General features: G+C 47.1%; 1 protein-coding gene across 4 annotated transcripts; it reads right to left on the reverse strand.

Moving 5' to 3' along the window:
* p4ha1a (prolyl 4-hydroxylase, alpha polypeptide I a) lies at positions 1-18,777 on the reverse strand. 4 transcript variants are annotated; one of them, XM_048987613.1, is made up of 16 exons: positions 18,603-18,777; positions 11,617-11,727; positions 11,072-11,168; positions 10,720-10,871; positions 10,280-10,417; positions 9,914-10,153; positions 9,446-9,636; positions 8,767-8,943; positions 7,070-7,140; positions 6,344-6,409; positions 3,057-3,156; positions 2,731-2,784; positions 2,479-2,544; positions 1,971-2,039; positions 1,794-1,890; positions 1-1,090 (listed from the first exon to the last, which is right to left on the reverse strand). In XM_048987613.1, exons 2-16 carry the CDS (start codon positions 11,696-11,698, stop codon positions 1,020-1,022), a joined length of 1,671 nt encoding a protein of 556 aa, XP_048843570.1. In that variant the 5' UTR covers positions 11,699-11,727; positions 18,603-18,777; the 3' UTR covers positions 1-1,019. The 4 variants fall into 4 exon arrangements, with proteins under 4 accessions (XP_048843570.1, XP_048843568.1, XP_048843569.1 ...); XM_048987611.1 differs by lacking the exon at positions 7,070-7,140 and having other exon boundaries at positions 6,344-6,414; XM_048987612.1 differs by lacking the exon at positions 6,344-6,409 and having other exon boundaries at positions 11,617-11,723; positions 18,603-18,776.
* Positions 18,778-19,361: the final 584 nt, after the last annotated feature.

The following is a 19,361-nucleotide window of genomic DNA, read 5'->3' on the forward strand; positions in this document are numbered from 1 at the left end:
TCAGTGACATAAAATTTATTTCTGTAGAAAATATTTGTTTCACTCATACAAAACATCCCCACACCTTTTTACAGGATTACCTCTCAGAGGAGGTAAATGCCTTCTTTTCTCCATAGAAGTACCATAGGATTGGAGTGAATGCAGGATATGTGGAGGAGTCATTCATTAAAACACCCAGTCGTACTTTTGGCTCTTCCCTGGTATAATATTCTCCAAAGTTTTGAGATCTCACACCCAAAGTGGTGAGCCATCCCCCGAAAGGCCTCCCAACTCAAAATCCGGTTGGCCAATGAGAAACAGCCTTGAGTGTTCATTGGGTTATTTTCTGGCCTGGGCCACAGGAAGCGATCACGCAGGGGTGTTCTGGTAAATGTGGCTTTAAAATTGTCAGCATTTTCCTACGTGGCAGGCCTTCCCCGGAGTGAAAGGACACAGTGAGAAAGTATTAGCCAGTAGTACAAGGGTGGGGATACACAGGATTAACAGTTTGGGGGCTAATCCAGAAAGATCCAGAAGATAACCTGACACAGCACTTAGTCATAGCAACCATGCATCATAATTGTTGTCAGTAAGCCTGACCTTCTAGCAGCTTCTCTACAGCCAATTGGCTTCAAGCTCCAGTAACATCAGTCACCAAAACAAATGCTGCACAAAGTTATGGTGGGAGGGGATGGGAAGAGAGAATCCTACCCATCCATGGGAGTGGACTTGGAGTGATTAGAAGAGAACTGGAGTAAAGCAGGGGATTCTGGGAAGAGCCCATGAGTAATGCCAATAGAGTCCGGTGCTGAATGTTGGTGAGCTGGAGCTTGCAGGTCAGTGCCGCGGAGCTCGGGCATGATGAGGAACAGACGTCAACACAGATGGCAGGCGTGAAAACCACCCCCGCAGCGCGATTTAGGAACGGAGGTGCGTCACAGACCTGCGAGGGGTGCGCAGAGGTGTGCTGGCAGAAATTTGCACTTCACAGCTCGATATCTGTACGGTTGAGGGCAAAGGGGTCCCAGGGGCGTGTGGTGTCAGTCTGCCTCATCGAGGCCACATGGTCGCCTGAACTCCTGACCTCGCTCGTGGATCCACTTGTTAGACACTGTAGAGGAAGATGGGGCAGGGCGAAAGGGGGGGGGGCCTTCAGTTCCTGGTTGCAGGGCTATTTAGTGGGCGGGGCATTCTCACCAACTCGAAATATCATTATTCTCTCACTTTTAAAATGAGTTTTTAGACAGACTCAAATTACACTTCATGTTCTGTCGATTTTGCCTCTGGGGAAGTCCCAGTTTTGTAATATTACCACTTGGTTTTGTAATAGAAGTATTTTATCAAACCCAGGGCAAAACTGACTAAACGACACATATTGTATTATACAAGTTCATGGTCTCTTATGGGTTACATGCAATAAAGTGAAATCATTTACATTTTATCTCGTTTTGTGTTTCACTTCCTTAAAACTGTTATGGCACGTAGCCACATAGTAAAACTACTCAGGCAGTAACTAAAATCACAAGTTTAAACCCCCCTCGAATTCTGTTTCTGCCCCCCCCAGTCGATGAAATTGACCAAGACAGACACCCCCCATGACCCCCCGTCAGCAAAATCTACTCCCAAAATTTATTTCTTGCTACCACAGCCCTGCAGCAGAGCATGATTACATCATTTTTATTATTCTACACAAAACAACAGGCACTGTAGTTCATTGTAACTTGTTTTCTTTTAATTCGGAGATTGTGAGAATGAGCCGCGCACGAGGTTAGAAAATGGCCAATGAGGAGCCGACGAGAAGCCGCTGGACTCACCCCACTTACTGCCCACCAGGACGGGGCAGGCGGCATGCCGTGTGCTGTAGTCCCCCTCCCCGCTGGCGAACAGGTTGTACCAGAAGACGGCAGTGCCCTGCAGTGGACAGTGCGAGGTTCACTCCAAAGCCAGTGCAAGCGCGCATACGGCAGTGTTATCCCGCTGTAAAGCTGTACCTTTTTGGGCCACACTGCAGCGCCCACTTCCGGAAACACTGTGGCGCCCCCTGCCTCCACGTCGCTCATCTGCGATAAATAAAATCACGGAATGCATTTGATGTATGGCTGAAAAGCGCACTGTGTGACGGGGTGACTCACTGGCTTAGGCTTCTGTGCCCAGGGTAGATCCCTCAGGATTAGAGGGAAATGTCTCTGCCGGTACTTTGTTCTCACAGTGCAAGATTAAAACCACTAAACAAAGCTGAAATACCAAATGCAATATAACCCCTGTCTACTGGAGGCCAGCTGACGATCCTCTCTCCTCTGAGGCCCTGTCATTTTTTAATAAAAGCGTAAGCCAAACAATTGCATGCCAAACAAATGTGACTTAAACAGATTCTAGTCTGATAAACCTGCTGAACAGGAGTGAGGGAAAGAGCAGGGAGGGTTAAATAAGGGCAGAAGGGTGGAGACAAGATGGGGTGTGGAGCCTGAGATCCCTGGCACACACACACGGGACACTCACATAAAAGAGCCAGGTCGCGATCCGGTTCCCGGTGCCCAGCTCTTTGAAGGCATCTGGTTCATCTTTCTGCGGGGGGGGTCAGGTAACAGAGAACGTCAGAGCCACCCAACTACTTGTCTGGTGCCTGTTTCCATGGCTACCTCCCCCCCCCCCCCCCCAGTGATATTCATACAAGGTGTCACCCCGCTAGCGACGATCACACGCCAACGTGTCACGTTTAGCGGCCAGAGACCTGAGCACGGCTTCACTCACCCGTCCGAAATCGAAGTGTGGCTCGTACTGCCCCCCCACTCCGTAGTTCGCCACCTGGTGGGAGGGGAAGACAGGATGCGATGATGTCAGCATGATGCTTAGTTGTATATTTGAATGAGAGGCTTGACGGGAACTGCTCCGGGATGCCAGGCATGTGCAAGCTGCTTCAGTACGAGGGTGCCCAGGGATAAGAGGCACGGGAAGTCCGAAAAGCTGGCACCCGACAGAGCACCGCCATGCTTAACGACAGAGGATGCCTGACGTCAGCTTCCCATGATGCTCAGCAGTCTGTCCCCCAGACCCCGAAGGCCGACGCGGGACGTCACCTGGAGCTCCTCCGCTGTCTTGACGTCCAGGCCGGTTAGATCCTCGATGCGCTGGTTGATCTTATCCACCACGGGGTGCTCATACGCAGCCAGCCAAGCACTGGGGCAACACGACACAAAGACGAATGACATGAAAGCAAGCACGCGCCCTCTCACCTGGACAGACCACAAGCTACTTCCTGTACAAACTTATACTCAAGGTCCACCCTCAACTCTAGAGATACCCATCTCCCATCATCTACATGAAGGGCACTCGAACACTAATTTTTGTATTATATTTTAAACATAATGCTATGATGTGTATTGATAAGTAGTTTTAAGCTCTATCTTAAAAAAATGCTTATACAACTCTAAATCTATAGCATTGCTTATACATTTGAAAGTGAAAGATTATATAATTGATCTAAACTGACATTACTTTTGTTCATTTTTAATAATGGGTCATTTTGCTGTCCTCTCACCCCCTGCATAAGCACAGGGCTGCTAATTTATCCCATCACTGATCAGCATGCAGCAGATGGAACAGAACTGGGCACCAACTGGCAGAGAAGCACTCATCTGCATACTGTATAAGGTCCCCGGAAGTCACTGCCACCCCCAACCTCCGCATAACCAGATGGTGGCCAAAGGTTCATATGTAAATATGGCCATTTGCATTATTTTAGTGAAAAATGTTTGAGTGCTCTGGGGGCATCTTTGGATGTAATCATCCTCCCAGAAATGCTTCAATGCTATTAGAGGCAAATGTCACAAGATGAAAATGGTTTATCGCTCGTTGTCAGTGCAATGCATTCCTTTAACCAAAAAGAGGGACATGGGGATTGAAATGATAAGATTCCTTATTCAATTAGCACAAGAAAATAATGATGATAGCATCAACTTATTAGTATACGGACAGATCAAAGGTACAAAGCACTTTTGCCCCCTCTTCAAGCACGTGCTACATGAGCTAATTTAGCACTTTATTGCTGTCCTGTTCGCATTCAACGTTGTCATGAATGTTCATATCCATCCTAGAGAACCAAGCACACAAATTAAGTTACACGTGATGTGAAAACGGTGAAAGTACCATAAAAAAATAATAATAAAACACAACAGTTGTCATCAAGCAGTCAGCCTGGTTAGTAAGAGCATGTCTTGAATATGAAGCGGTTAGTAGAAAGTAGAGGAGGAATTAAGGTTGTGGCCCCGCAGAATCTCCAGTCGGTTTTGGGCGGGTTGATCTCTGGTTGAAGCAGGCCGCTTCTGCGTGAGGCTCGTATGGCCCAGGAACGACCTCGTGTCTCCACCTCTCTGGTGGAAGTTCATTCAGGGCCAATAGGGCGATACCTTTGGCCATATAAATGACAGTGTGCTTGTTGCCACAGAGAGGGGGCAGGAAATGGCAGGTGGGCTAATGATCGTCTCCAGCCATCTGTCGTCTAACCCTCTTGTAAGGAAATTCTGGTCTGTCATTCAGCTCCAAAGGGAATTTATCTAAAGTATAACTTTATAATGAAAGTGGCGGTGTCGTAAACATTTATAGTATTTTGTCATCTTTCATATACATGCCATGTATTTCTGGTTGTTGTATTAAGTAAACCACACTACTTTCTTAACAGTTGGTCTCACAGTAAACAGAAGGTTCACTTCGAAGGAGAAATGTATGTTTTGTGACACCACTAATCTTACACCATGAGGAGGTGGACAGGTCTCAGTGTAGGTGTACTCCTCCACCTGTGGAGGCTGTTCTCTGCTCGGAATCTTTTAGGTAAAAGTGATTCTCTATCTTCCGTCGGCAAAGTTATATCAGGCCTTGAACACCCCTCCTTGTGGAGTGGAGGACCTACTACACTCACACTCCAAAGAGAGAGGAGTGCACACACACACAGTTGACAAATCTTACCGCGATGGATGCAGGCTGGAGTGTGGGTGCTGATGGAGTTTTTTTTAAATCTGTGAGCCCGTCATAGGGTAGTTAATCAATATAGAGGGTCATAATCAGCTCTGTTCTAGAATGTTCCAAGGGCTGCATGTTTGCTCCAGAACCAGAAATCTTTAATACCCGCCCAGTAATACATTATAGTAATTATCAGAATAACAAAAAAATATTCTGTCTTTCTTCACTTTCTTAAAACGTGACTGTGGTGTTTGATTTTCTGAAACATTTTTTCTGACTTTCTGATTTGACATGTGTGAGTTTTACCTCCAGGGGGAGCTGTGCGATTAGAGACAGAGGATCCCTAGGAGAAGCATCACTGCATGACAGCACATTCTGATTGACAGACAAACATGCTCTCTCTTCAGCTTCTGCAAATTTTACATAGGGGAAAAATCCCCGGTTTCCTCCGGGTACTCCGGTTTCCCCCCACAGTCCAAAAACATGCTGAGGCTGATTGGAGTTACAAAATTGCCCGTAGGAGTGCATGTGTGAGTGAATGGTGTGTGAGTGTGCCCTGCGATGGGCTGGCCCCCCATCCTGGGTTGTTCCCTGCCTCGTGCCCATTGCTTTCGGAATAGGCTCCGGACCCCCCGAGACAATAGATGGATGGATGGATGAGAAAATCCCCCCCCCCCCACAAGTCTTGGAACCTAAAGGTCGATGGGCGTAGGAAGAAGAATCACGCTCTTCATGACAAATGTTGCATCATTTGAAGAAACCTGCAGCTCACAGTTGGACAAGAAGTGGGCGGCTGGCGGCACACATCTCATAACCTGGGGGGGGGGGCAGACTAATGAGAAGTATTTTAATTGGGCATTCCATTTTGAATAGAAACAAACAAGGAGCGAGAGATGGAGAAGATTCACTATAGTTGCAAGTGGATAAGCTGACAGTGGGACTAGGGTAACATGCTAACGGATATTAGCTAGGAGAGACTTATTCTTGTGAAGGATACATTGTAAGATAGATTTTATTCTAATCACAGCTTTAAGAAACGATTCTAGTCCATTTGTACCAGTTTTGTCAGACTGTGATGCTATAAGCATATTGACGGTGTGCATTGTGGTAGGACCACATTGTCATGGGGGTTGCTGTTGAGCGAGGTTAGAGTACTCGGAAGGAGACCTTGTTTTCCATGGTTTCTTTAGCAGAGCTGCTTAAGCTCTAAGCGGGCTGGAGGTCAGCATGGCTGGAGAGAGGCTGCAGTGTGGTTAAGCCTTGCTGCTGCTGTAATGCCCATAGAACGGTTGGTCGAGAGGGGTAGAAAGATCAAGAACTGGTTATGACCACTTGGGGCCATAACCAGTGTCCAAGGGGCAGAGGGTGGAGAGTGAGTGAAGCCCACCTTTGACCTTTGACCCCTTACCTCTTGGAGACTCTGTACTGGGCCGTGGTGAGTTTCCCAGTTTGGGGATCATGCACGGTGGCGCGCCTTAGCTACCTCCCACGGCAGAAAGACAGAGAGAGAGAGAGACAGGGCGTCACTGGCATGAGGGGGGTGAGGGGGATCCTAGGCCGTATCTCGACCCTTTTGCAACAAGAGGCGTCAGCCTAGACAGCGTCGGCCCAGGAATGTCGCCAATCCCCCTTCGCCAAACTAAGTTACATCACCGCTATTGTCGGGCCAAAGACATTAAACGTGGTCATTTTGGGGAAAGTACCTATTCTTCCATCTTAGCACTCAACACAGCACTGCTAATCCTTAGCATGAGCAAGCAAACAGCCTTATATTTGCCGGCAGTTTCTGCTGGAGTCTGTTAAAACGGCACCGTTTTTATTGCACTGCAGGATACGTTTGGTCTTCAATTTTTATGGATGTTACACCAAAACCAAAAATATATCATTTTGGTCAACACTCATTGTAAAATTCTCCCTTGACCAGCGAGGACCCTAAAAGTGTTTTGCGGAAGGAGATGGCCTCGGGGGGGCCCTCTTTGGCCTTTAAGTGTACCAGGAAACTGTTGGGTGCTCATGCTGGACAGTTCTGTCCCAAGATCCTGTGGAAGAGAGGTCAGTATGGTGCTGGGGTGGGTTAGGAAGCAGGCTGTGTGGGGCCTATAGCGAGCCTGCCCCCTGCACCTGTGAGCCTTACCTCTTGCTGATCCTGTAGGAGGCGGTCTCGAGCACACCAGTGATGGGGTTGGAGATGGTGGCCCGACGTAGCTGTGAAGCCAACCGGCCGAGAGGAGAGGGGGTTACACAGCACTCACACCAAGGCTGCGGAAACCTCACCTCAACCTCCTTCAAGGGACCCAACATGACCCCCCCCAACTACGACCTTGACCTCCAACAGTAAACCTTAATCACCACAGTACCAAACCATCTGAAGGTGATATGAGCCCCACTGTCAAAACTCCACACTGCACTATATGATGTCTTTAACTTCAAGGTCATGCAAGCGGCCGACCTCCTACAATACTGCCAGCCAAGTCTTATTTTTGTAAATGGTTCTTAATGTTGATCCCCTCTTAAGTGCCATGATTCTTAAAGGTCAAGAGTCTTGTTTCACCCAACTAAATTCAATTAAGCGTCACTGCCAAATCCTTGGACACCCAAGGCGAATCTGACCCAAAGATCCACTCAAATTGATAAAATCAAAATTTACAGAACTTCCAAACCTGGTTTTGACTTAATGCAGATGAGTGATAAAAATTGCATAAACATTAGGGTGACCAGATAATCCATCTGAGACTTCGATCCAGGACAGGATTTATAAACTACCATTCCAATTAACAGGACCTGGATTTCACTTACGCACCAACTTCTTGCTGTGTGCTGATTGGTCAGTCTCCTATAAATTGCACACGTCATTAATATTAATGGAGAACAGCTGGATGAGTCTTTAAATCAAGAAAACAAATCAGTCGAAGCACAAGAAGAACTGAACTATTTAGCCGAGCACAGGAAGCAGTTTGTAAAACCTAAAGTAGCTCAAATTGTCCTCCCTGACATGGATTATCTGATCACCCTAAATAAAATACCCCTCCATCTAGCCGGCCATTTTCTCATGCTGAATGTGCAATGTCCAGGCGAGCAAGACAGGGGGACAGAGTATTTTGTCCAGTTGGCCACATGAAATGCTACGTTTATTTGTACCTGCAGAAAATCCTTTCATGTCAACCCTTGGACCTATGATTGAAACAAATGCGTTTCCTCTTTCCGAGCCTAACCTGGTATTTCCTCTGAGAAAATTAAATCTGCTGATCTCCTCCCACTGGTTTCCGAAGCACCATAAATATCAAAGTGTATCACAGAATGTGCTTTCAAACTGTAGACCAAACACATGCTCAGAAATTATGGCATAATGTTTGGGAACTTGTCCACGTCATTCTGATACCAAAACTACAAACGACAAACAATAAGGGTACCCATATAAAGGGTTTATGAATGGTTTATAAAATCTATTAATAAGATTGTAACGTTTTGTAAATTATAACTTGTTTAAAATTGTCTGTTAATAACAGTTTTATTTTTATTAATGAGTCACTACCATTTACAAGTGGCAAAAGGGAGCCTTATCGTAAAGTGGTACCCAACATACACAGGTACACCAACATACACCAACCCTATAACCATGTGTAGGAATTAACTCAATCTATTTTTGTAGTTTCCATACATAACTTGGTGTCCAATGGAAAAGTAGATTTTTCTTGGAGTTTTGCTCTAAGCCAAGTAAACCGTTTTAAAATCAAACTGGAGCTAAATCTACAAAGGACATAAGCGATTAGACAGCTAACCGCTCTGTACGATCCAGGAACGCGTGGAGACTTTCCCCAGACCCAAACTCACCCTGGGCTTGGCCAGCTCCTTGACCTTCTCGATCTCGCCGTCGGAGATGATGTCGTGGTAGCGGACGATGCGTGGGCGGTCCCATTCGTCCTCCTGCTTGACGGGGCCCAGCAGGTACCACGGGTGCTGGCTGTTGTCGAAATAGCGGCAGAATAAGCGGCTTTGCCTGCGAGGCGTCTGTGGGTGGTGGGGAGGGACGATGGGGGGTGGAGGGGGGAAGGCGATATGCGGATTAGCAGGCAGCCATGTTCCCCTGGCCGTCGATAGAAGCAGTAGACCACTACCAGTGCACACAAGTGCATAGAACTGCTCCGGGCTGGCCCAGGCAACTAAGGCAGGTTCTTGCCAGAGGATTCCAGGATCTGGGCCAACATTGCCTTGAACACCGCAGACTATGGATCACCAGGAGTTGACGGGAGCAGGATCATGTGTGCACTTGGAATGCAAAGTCCTTTAGGCCCAGTCATTTATGTAGTCATAGAGACTCCGTAGTCTTTATGACTATTTACAGTGCAGAGCTGGACATTTCAGGTCCAGAAAGTAAAACTCCAAACCAGGATTTTGTTTCAACCAACCAGTTGAGTGGTTTGGACTTTAGTTTTCTGGAGCTCTGCTTAAGTGTCACGTTATTAATATTCATTTGTTTCTGTTGACCTTTTCCAAAAGTAGCCCATCTCACCAGCTTGATTCCTTCTCCCCGGCACAGCTCCTCGTACTTGTGTCTCTCTGGCAGGTGATCTGCTGCCTGCCTCCTCTTTACCCGGCCGCTGCTGTTCCTCTTCCCTCCCGACTCCGCCTCAGCCTTCCGTTGCTTCGTCAACTGGTATTCAAAGTACTTTAGGTTGCCATTGGCTCGCTGGTGCTCTTGATCTTTAGGGGCAAGGCCAGACAAAAGGGAGGATAACAACCACATACATTCCAGACCACAAGCTTTTTTAGGCTGTGCGTCATCCTGCCACCAATTTTGTTCCAATGGTGTAATAATAAAAGTACTAGGCATGAAATTTTTTATCTAATGAAAGGGGTCAAAGGTGTGTCTGACTAGAGTGCTTCCAGCCCACTGTACTTCTCCTTAATGAGTCAACCATGGCTCTTCTGCCTTTTCCTGCAAGAGTTCAAGGCACCCAGCTTGGTTAGATGGCCTTACCCAGCTCCAGAAGCCTCTTGGTGAGCTCCAAGGCTTTCTCAAGGTCCCCCTGCTGGTATACTGAGTAGCTGAGGTAGTCCAGCACCGAGACCTTGTCGATAGGAGACTCCTCCCCCTGGTCCAGCTGCTTCAGGGCCTGTAGCATCCACAGTTCAGTGTGGTAGTAGTCTGCTTCTGAGTAAGCAACCTTGCCCAGGTCGAAGCAGTCTTCCACTGAGAGGGTGGCCTTGCGTTTCACACCTGCAGAATGGACAGCGTGAGTGGAGATGTGGGGGTAGAAGACACTGAAAGTCCCATGCATCCCTTCAAGCGGCAAGCCCACACTCCACCGCCTGGCCTTCATATTCATTTCTAGGGCCCTCTCACCAGGCAGGTTCCCTCGGGATATAGTCTCCGTTTCCAGCTGGTAGGTGTCTTGTAACCTCAACAAGGCCTTGGCTGCTCCTATCTCGTCCTCATCACTGGGGAAGTACTGCCGCTGGATGGTCAGGTTGGAAATAAACCCTGGAGAACGAAGGGTGTTTGCTTATAGCCCACGGCCATGACAGACGTTCCAACCAACACTGTAAACCAGGGTAGTTAATCCAAAACCCCTCTAGGACAAGAAGATCATGTTAGACTTAAGCCAGTATTCTTAACTAGCCAAGGCTGTGAACAAGTACAAAGACAAGGAAAATAAAGTAGCACATTAGCATGGTTAATGGAAGCCTTTGGAAGTCTCACAGCTAGACAAAGAAACAAGAGGAGCCAGATAAACAGCGTTTGGTGCCTCGTATCAGTTGGATGGGCAGTGAAGCCATTCTCACCATCTGACATGTCCCTAAGCACCAGGTTCTCCAGCTCGCCCCACTCTGTGTTGAGTCTCTTCATCAGCTTGAAGGCATTGACGGGATGGCCCAGGAAGCCCTCAGGGTCCTGGGTGGCAGTGGCTATCAAGGTGTCAAGCTTTTCTGCCCACCTAGACACATACGCAACATTAGATTTTGCAAGTCTTTAAACGCCACTGTAAAACGTAGATAGCTTAATGAATTATCAACTGTGGAAGCTGTGTTTGGTGCTCATAAGATGCAGTCAATGGACAGCAACAATCACTTTGGTAGAGCATGTGAAAGTAGGTGTTTGTGAGTCTGGGAGTATGACACCTGCGTAGACCCTCACCGTTTGACCTGCTTGAGTTTGCTCTCCTCTGCCAGAATGTAATCCTTCAAGGCGGCGACCAGGTCCTTCTCTGTGTAGAGCAGATCAGTCATGTGACCTAAGAGGGGGGAAGATCAGAGTCGGCATTCGGCGCAGCTGTTGTGGGCACCAGTTAGGAAGGCTGGTAATTAGACTGGGATTTGAGGGAGGACAAAGGAAGTTTTGCTAGTATGCAGTATTACATACGTTATAAGTATTTCCTCAGTAAAGCGACTGTGTAAAAATGTGTGTTCTGTGAAAAAATGTGCTGGGTCATATGGTAAAAATGTGGACTTCATTGACCCCCCTCCTCACCCAAGTGCTGAGTTGGGCCAAAATCTGCTATGTCAGCAATTTATGGACCATGGTTAGTGTATCCTGAGAGTCTTCAGCCTGATGACTGTATAAGAATGAGGAAGCATGTCTACAAAAACAAAAAGTGACAAAGCGTGACACTTCGGGGGGGGGGGGGGGGGGAGAGACAGGAATAGATGGTGTCCGTACTCTCCCTCTCTCTGCTCGCTTACCGATTGACGTGAAGAAATCGCCAGCGAAGGACGTGTGCAGCAGGCAGCTGAGCACCAAGAGATGGCAGAATGGCGCCTTCATTCTCAAAGCGAAGGTTCACCCCTGACTGCCTGGCAGATTGGAGAAGTGGAAGTTACTGTTTTACCCTGAGCACGTCTAATACAGTCTTGCGAAACTGCTCGAGGGCTGGGCTGGCCATGTAATCACGTCAAAAGCATCAGTCAACGCGACCAGCTGCTACGGACAAGAAGGGGGTCAGGGTTACGTCGTATCGAGTAAAGCTAGTGCTAAAGGTGCGAATGCCTGTCAAAGCATGAGATGAGTGTGAGGGCAACTTCACTGCCCCTGATCCTAAGAAAGTCGACTCATGTCAATGGAAGACGAGCTCTTATAATCTGAGACTCAACGGTGAGCATCCCACATAAAATGAAGCCATCCGTCTCATTGAAGCTAGTAAATTCCACTTCAGCACTGAAGGGGGCGCATTGGTAGGTGGCAAACCTCATCCTCAGCCTGTCCTCTGCTGTTACGAAGCTCTAGCGCAGCAGGCTACCAAATGACTCTGCCTGGAGAAACCTGCTGCCCCTCCATATTTAGGGTTATTAGTGTCACCTGGACCCCCCCATTCTCACCCCGAGAAACTAGAAGCTGATCAGCGCAGATATACAGGATACACATCTGCTTCAATTTAAACATCAGGTGTCTGTTTCAGTCACAGCGCAGACACTGAGCCAGACCTGGTAGCGAGACACCGGCACACGGCCAAATACGGTAAAACCACGTAGGAGAGAACTCTGACGCAGGGGCCCTTTGTATGGTCTCTCTCCTCCCTGCCCATGTTCAGCCCCTTTCCCTGCCTGCTGGCTGCCCCCTAATCTTCCGCCAAATACTGTCACAGTCCGACTGTTCAGTCCTACTGTCTCAGCACTGACACTACCAGAGGAAAGCACACACATGACCAGTAGCCAACCCAGGGTTACACAGCTATGACCTGAGGGGCATGTGCCGGGCACCACCAAGCCTCGAACCCCTAGTTATCTTGCCGAGACTATTACTCACAAGCAGAGGCGGAAAGTTCAGGTCCAGAAAGTAAAAATCCAGACCAAGATTTTGTTTCAAGAAACCCGTTGAATATAAAATATCACAATCACAAAGCACTCAGTTGGTTAGCTGAAACAAAATCTTGGTCTTCTGGATTTGTACTTTTTTTTTTTGACCCGAACTTTCCCACCTCGGCTCTCAAGATTCCCTCAAACCACATTGAAGGTGCTGAAGCAGGGTTCTGATTAAAACCACTCCAGAAGGCTGCAGGACTCCAGCCCTCGAAGACAACCAGCAGATGACCTTGCCTTCTAAATTATTTACTGGAGAGCGGAGCTCTTTATCTACAGATTCCTTATTGCCATTGACACACACACACACACAGACACACAGACACACACACACACCTTGAACGAGGCCCTTAACCCCCAGCTCGGTGGGTGCTGCTGCTGGTGGCCGCCAAGCTTACTCTCACCTCTGTATGTGTCTGCGTATCACAGAGAGCAAGATGGGGTAGGTGAAAACAGGGTTTCTCTAAGAGGATCAATAAGGTGTCATTTATTTAAATATCCTCATAAGGTTCTTTTTCCTCAAAATCGGTGTAGAGTTTAAACAGTTACCCAGATTATGAATCCTACTGCCCCACTAAAGTAGTTTTGTTACATGGGACAAAATGGCAGCGGTTTGTTTGTGGAATGGGTGTCAAATAACTGGAGCGTTCCAGAAGACAGGCATCCGACAAAATCGTAGGCAAACACACTCGGAATTCCTTGGCAAGGCACAGACAATGTTTTGGGAATTTGCTCCTGATCCATCATGCTGTCGTAGACACCGGTTATGCAGCCAAGAAAGCATTTTAAAAAAGTGAATCCAAGTCAGACAGGATTCCTGCGTTTGGCACTCGAGCCCGTGTCTCACTGAGAGCGAACACAAGCTGATTTTGCTTTGCCGGCAGAACGAGAGCTGCCATAGGGTAGAGGGGCCGGCTTCCTGTCTGCTACAACAGGCACGCCAGCCAATCACATGGCATTTAATAAGCGGTATTCATGGCACCGAGATTATTCGCATTACTGGAGCAAGCAGGCTGTGATTTGGAGTTTGCCAGCTGCATCAGTACACGGTATTGAATTTTCCAGATGCAATATTGAAGCAAACTGTGTAGGTCAAATAATGGATGTTTAACAATACCCTTGTTAAACTGTCATTACAGTGGAGCTCTCCATCCTGGTCATGGGTCCCCATCATGGCCACGGTTTGGCGACCGAGCGTTGTGGACTGACACTGTTCTCAAGGAGGGGACTGTCCTCCGGTTTTGCATATTATTTGTGCTATTCAAAGTCAGTGGAAAGACCAAAACTCCAGGAACAAAGAAAAGTTACATTGTTTTCATTTTCCCAGACAAGCACAGGTATTTAGGGAATGCAGAAAACTTGGTTGTGGGGGAGGAGGGGGGACATGGAGTTAGCCATCTGTGAATTGTGAAAATTAGCTCTGGGGTCGCAAGAGATCACTAGGAATCCGGTGCGCACCACGAGGGGGGGCGATCAGCACTACGCAGGCTAATATTAAGTGTGGCTGCTCCACAGCTGGCCACAGGGAGTACCAGCAGCATGTGACTAGCAACCAATAAGCGTGGAATGGTTCTCTGCAACAAGGCATACGCCCCCTGCTGGGAAAAAGGTGCCAAGAAATGGCAGGGGTAAACAAGTTGTGCATCCCTTCCCCTGCCCCTGCAAAAAGACAGCTGGCGTGGTACTTAACCTTAAAATTGCTGCTCATGGGAGTGTTACACATAAATGTTGAGGGCAGAACGAAAAACGATTGGTTCATGGAGATAATTAATTTACATTGTAGAGGAGGTGGGCCCAAGCAACTGGAGAAGGTGGCACCAAGACACCTGATTGGTTGGTCCCACATCCTGTAGTTGCTTGGATCCACCTCCTCTACAGTCTGATTGGTTGAGAGAGATAACCAATCAGTTTGGTTCTGCTCTCAGAACATTTTTGTGTAACACTACCGTGAGCTAAATGCATGACCACAGCAGCTCAATTCCACAATCCTTTTGTATCTGTATTCCTCTAAATAAACTTTGTCCCTCAAGGAGTATTTGCTTCACCCTATTGCTGTATAGCAATATTATCACTAGAACACAGGAGTATGTTCAAACTGCACTGTTCTCAGTTCCTCTGGAGGCAAAGACTTGTGCTACCCCCATTAATTTACAATTTACATTATGGAAAACCCTTTTAAGACCTACATGAATGCACCATTACGTTAAACAGGAATAGTATTATGTAACAAAACAGCAGACAATGAGTAATGCACTGTGTGGTCTACAGGCCATTCGAGTGAAGAAATGAAACATGGAGAATTCTATAAATATCAGGTGGAGTTTGCACAGGCATGAAAGGGTCTGCAGATCTGCAGCAGACGTGTCAAGGTCGGGGGGGGGGGGGGGGGAGATGATGGAGGCAAAAAGAGAAACCCCACCCGAGTCAGCCCCATCTCACACCATCACGCATTCGCTCAAGGCCAGCAGTACCGCAGCAGCACAGCCTAAGAGCTAATTAACACCTCTTCCCCAAAAGATCTCATTTCCTTCGACCATCCACTAATCTGCAGTGAGCTTGGCTATGAAACACACTCCGTTTGAAGTGCTCATTTCACTGGATAAGGGCTCCATGCTTCTCCCAGCGAGCAAAAGAAAAACAAGAAAAAAAGAGAGAGTGGCCAAATGTCCCGCAGTGTTGTGAAGCCTGTTACTTCTTAGCTAGTGAAGACATTTTGTAGGTCCCCACAATACGAACCTCAATTTTATCAGGTGAGGCTGGCATCGCTCTCTCTCCTGTCTCTCTACGGATCATTTACAAAGCAGCTTTACCAAACAGTTCTGGGTCAAAACAGTTTTTCTTTACATCAGTTCCATGATCCCTGTTGTGTCCTATTCTGGCACCAAAACAGTCTCAAGTTAAGTGATCCAGTGACTGTGACTGACACTTACCATCCTGCCTGACCTGGCCCAGGCTCACTATGGACACACAACCCACCGCATTAATGCTCATCAAACAGCAAATATCACTCACGCATGCACACCTACGGGCAATGTAGTAACTCCAATTACTAAGTAATTAGCAAACTCTGCACACATGTGACCCAGGCGGAGACTCGAACCCAGGTCCCAGAGGACGCTTACATGCCGCAGCCAAGCTACGGTTATAGCTGGACTACACCATTTATTCAGACTACGGTCCTTTCTCGCAGTATATATGCATGGGAAGGGAATCAGTTTGTTGACCGGGGTATGACTGACTCCGCTACAAAAGGTGACGGTATGGCTCCTTTCAGCTTGTGAACTGAAAAGCTGACCTGTTACATCGCAGACCTAACAAAATAAAATGTATAATAAGGAATGCGTGTGCGAATGAAGTGACAAGTTTTAATGGCGATCTGGTCAAAGGAAGATACTACAAGATCAGGAGAGCATGACAAGAAATAAAGTGTTTTGTGCAATTTTGTACAAAACACCATGACAGCGAAAAGGTGCGTGGAGCATAATCAGGGCGCCTAGGTCTGTTTGAGTCCGACTGAACGTGCATGCAGGAGCAAATTGACCCCGTATCGCATTATCTGGGTGTCCGATAATTCAATATAGTACAATTTGAGTCAAACTTATTTACACGCACTTTAAACGTCATAGCAATTAAATTTTCTTAGTGTGCATGTAAACTGAGTGATGTTACACCTGCCCCTGGTTTACTAACTAGGGAGTTTGAACATGCTCTGGCCTGGTTTCCAGCAGAGCCTACAGCAGCTCTTCTCAGCCATCGTTGTTGATTTTGTGCATGGGGCTCAGGTGACTCAGGCAGAGATCTGTTTAATGGGGGTTATGGGGCAGGTTTTTTCTTTGTGTTTGTCAGCAGCCAGAAAGCACCGTCTGGGTGGTTTGGTTGACTTGTTTGGTTCTTGTTGACCAGCACTCTGCCCCGGGGCTCCTGGCTGACCGGTTTCTGCTCAGAGTATTCGTGGGGTGTTCCTCACCACCAAAAAGGCAAAGACTGTACTTGTGATCTTGGCAAGACCGGTCTTGCTAACTTCCCTTCCAACAACAAACTTGCGGGGCAGGGAATTGTGGGATTGGTCTCTGGGGATTTTTACTGTCCTCTGTACTTCTATTCATAGTACTGGAACTGTTCTTCAGCCAAGGAAGACGACGTGAAAAGGGTATGAGAGAACACAAGTATGGCCAAGTATGCATAGAGAAATACCCCTGATTCCAATGCCCAACCCAGGGTTAGACCCTGGTTCTCGCCCCTTCAGGTTAAATAGTTTAGGTCTAGGCCTTACATCCATCAGTCCTCTGTGGAGATGCCTTCTGCTTCACCTCATCCTGGGACTGACCATCCAGTCAACAATCTCAGTCCTCCTGGTTCCCTATCTCCAACAGAGGTGGGACTGTTGGTCTCGAGGGGCCAGGGGGCAGAAAACCAGAAGTAATGCCTCTTAAGACACTTGTCTCTCAAACATTGAAATCTGTAGATAAGTAAGGTTGTGGTAAGCTGGAAAAAATTTTTTAATGACAAATATTAAGTTAAATTCACCATGACAAAATGATAAACTGAAAGCTTAGGCTGGCCACTGCTGAGCAGTACATTTCCGCAATTGGCAATAACCCATAATCTTTCATCGACAACATATTACACTTTTCTTTATCGTCTGAGAAACTTCGGGATAACTCCAAGGGGAGGTAACCAGCTGTTTCCAAAAATCATCTTTTCAGAGGCAAACCGGGCACAAGATAAAGCACACGGCAGGTGACAACTGAGCACTGGGAAACTTGACTGACTGACGACAAATTTTTTATGTTACAAACAGCAAAGGTGTCTATGCCGCCGATTCTGTTCATTCAGAAAACGGAGAAGACTGCCACGTCCGCGCCCCTCCCCCCACAGTTCCGGAATGGGAGTAAAATATCCTGCCCCCCAGTCCCAGCAGCAGCCATAGCAGGCTCCCTTATCCATGCGGCCGCCAAATGGACCAGAATTGGAAACCCCCCCCCCACCCAACAGCTCATTCTCGCAGCAATTCGTAAACGCATGTACAAAACCGCAAATACCTGCACAAACATGTGCATGTGCATGCACAATACTGTGCACAAGTGTACAAGCATGCACGTGTATGCACACAACTGTGCGCAAGAATGCACGTGTGCATGTGACTGTACCGCACTTCGCCTCCCCCGAAGTCAGTTATTAAACTCATTTAATTCATTTTCACTATCTGGTTATTTAGTATCCTTATGGGCAGTTCATTCTCCATTGGCCTGTACCTTGTATCGCTGGTAACTTTAAAAGTTCAGCATGCACGCGCCGCGACACCAGCGGTGGTCAAAGCAACGGAGTAAAATGACCACGACATGCAGAACTAATTTATCTACGTGCTGCATTATAATATTTGTGACCAAGTGGCCCCCATATTGCTCAACACATTCGCAGCTATTCTGAGACTATTCTAAAAATACAGCCATCACAGCACAAGCTAATACTGTATATTTAAAACGCAGGTTAGCACTGTCGCTTCCTGTTTGACTGCACGATTAGATTTTATTTTTTTCCCACCACGCAAGGGTGGAGAATAAATTTCAAGGGACTGCGGCAGCCGACTTGCTCCCCATTTTCGCCGCCCGAAGGGCGTCAGACATACACACCGCTTTTTACTATAATATCACTTCCAAATACCACGATTAAATGCTGGGTCATGCAGGACGTTACTGAAACACGGTTCGATAGGAGATCGCACCGGAGAAAAAGAGCAGGGCATCACCAATCAGGATGCAGCTACTTCGGATAGAAGAAATTTCTAGACTTCCCCCGTAGAGAGCTACAGGCTATTACAATTGCTAACATTACAAGCAATTCCTATAAACTCAAAAGTAACAACACCTCACCCTGCAGCTCCAAAAATGACAGTGATCGCAGTATCTCTGATTTCTTTCCCTTCGTGCCCTCATCCACCGCCTATTTCCCCGCTCCGGCTTCGCAGGCTCGACGACTCCCCAGTCCCTGACGCCGGGCTCCGATAATCCCGACCGCACGGCTGGTCCTGCTTTTTATATCTGTCTCCCCTCGGCGTCTCCTCGGCCTTCCTGTCGCCATCTGGTGGCCGAGTGCAGCACAGTTACGTGCAGGAGGTCACACACTGCTGGGTTTGGGAATCACGGGCTGATGGGGAGCACGCATCAAAACTAAATGATATCGGACGTTTATGACTGATGCTTAATAATTATTGCAACATCTGAGAAGAGGAGATTGTTAGACGGACCACTATTCTTTCTTTGCTCAAACCTCATCTCTTTCCCATTTTTATTTACCAAATGATTGCCCTGTACTTTTTCATTTAAAAGTTGCATTAAACAATTACTTTGCAAAAGTGAAGCCAGGTTTTTTTTAGTCTGATCTCCCGAAAGAATCTATTATCTGTGGTAAAGTGGAAATTCAAAGTGAAATTAGCCTTTGACAGACGCGTACCATCAGGATTTAAATCTGAACAACGATAAATCAGCAGTCAACATAGCAGGCAAAGTAAAGTATTTCTGAGGTAATTTTAAATCACATTGTACAAATAATACTCTTTGTAGATATCAACTTGTGTAACTGATTTTATTCACGGAAATTTTGAATTATTAAAAAAATAATTCAAACTGCTT

Source organism: Brienomyrus brachyistius, chromosome 20 (genome assembly GCF_023856365.1).
Source record: "Brienomyrus brachyistius isolate T26 chromosome 20, BBRACH_0.4, whole genome shotgun sequence".
NCBI classification, from domain to species: domain Eukaryota; kingdom Metazoa; phylum Chordata; class Actinopteri; order Osteoglossiformes; family Mormyridae; genus Brienomyrus; species Brienomyrus brachyistius.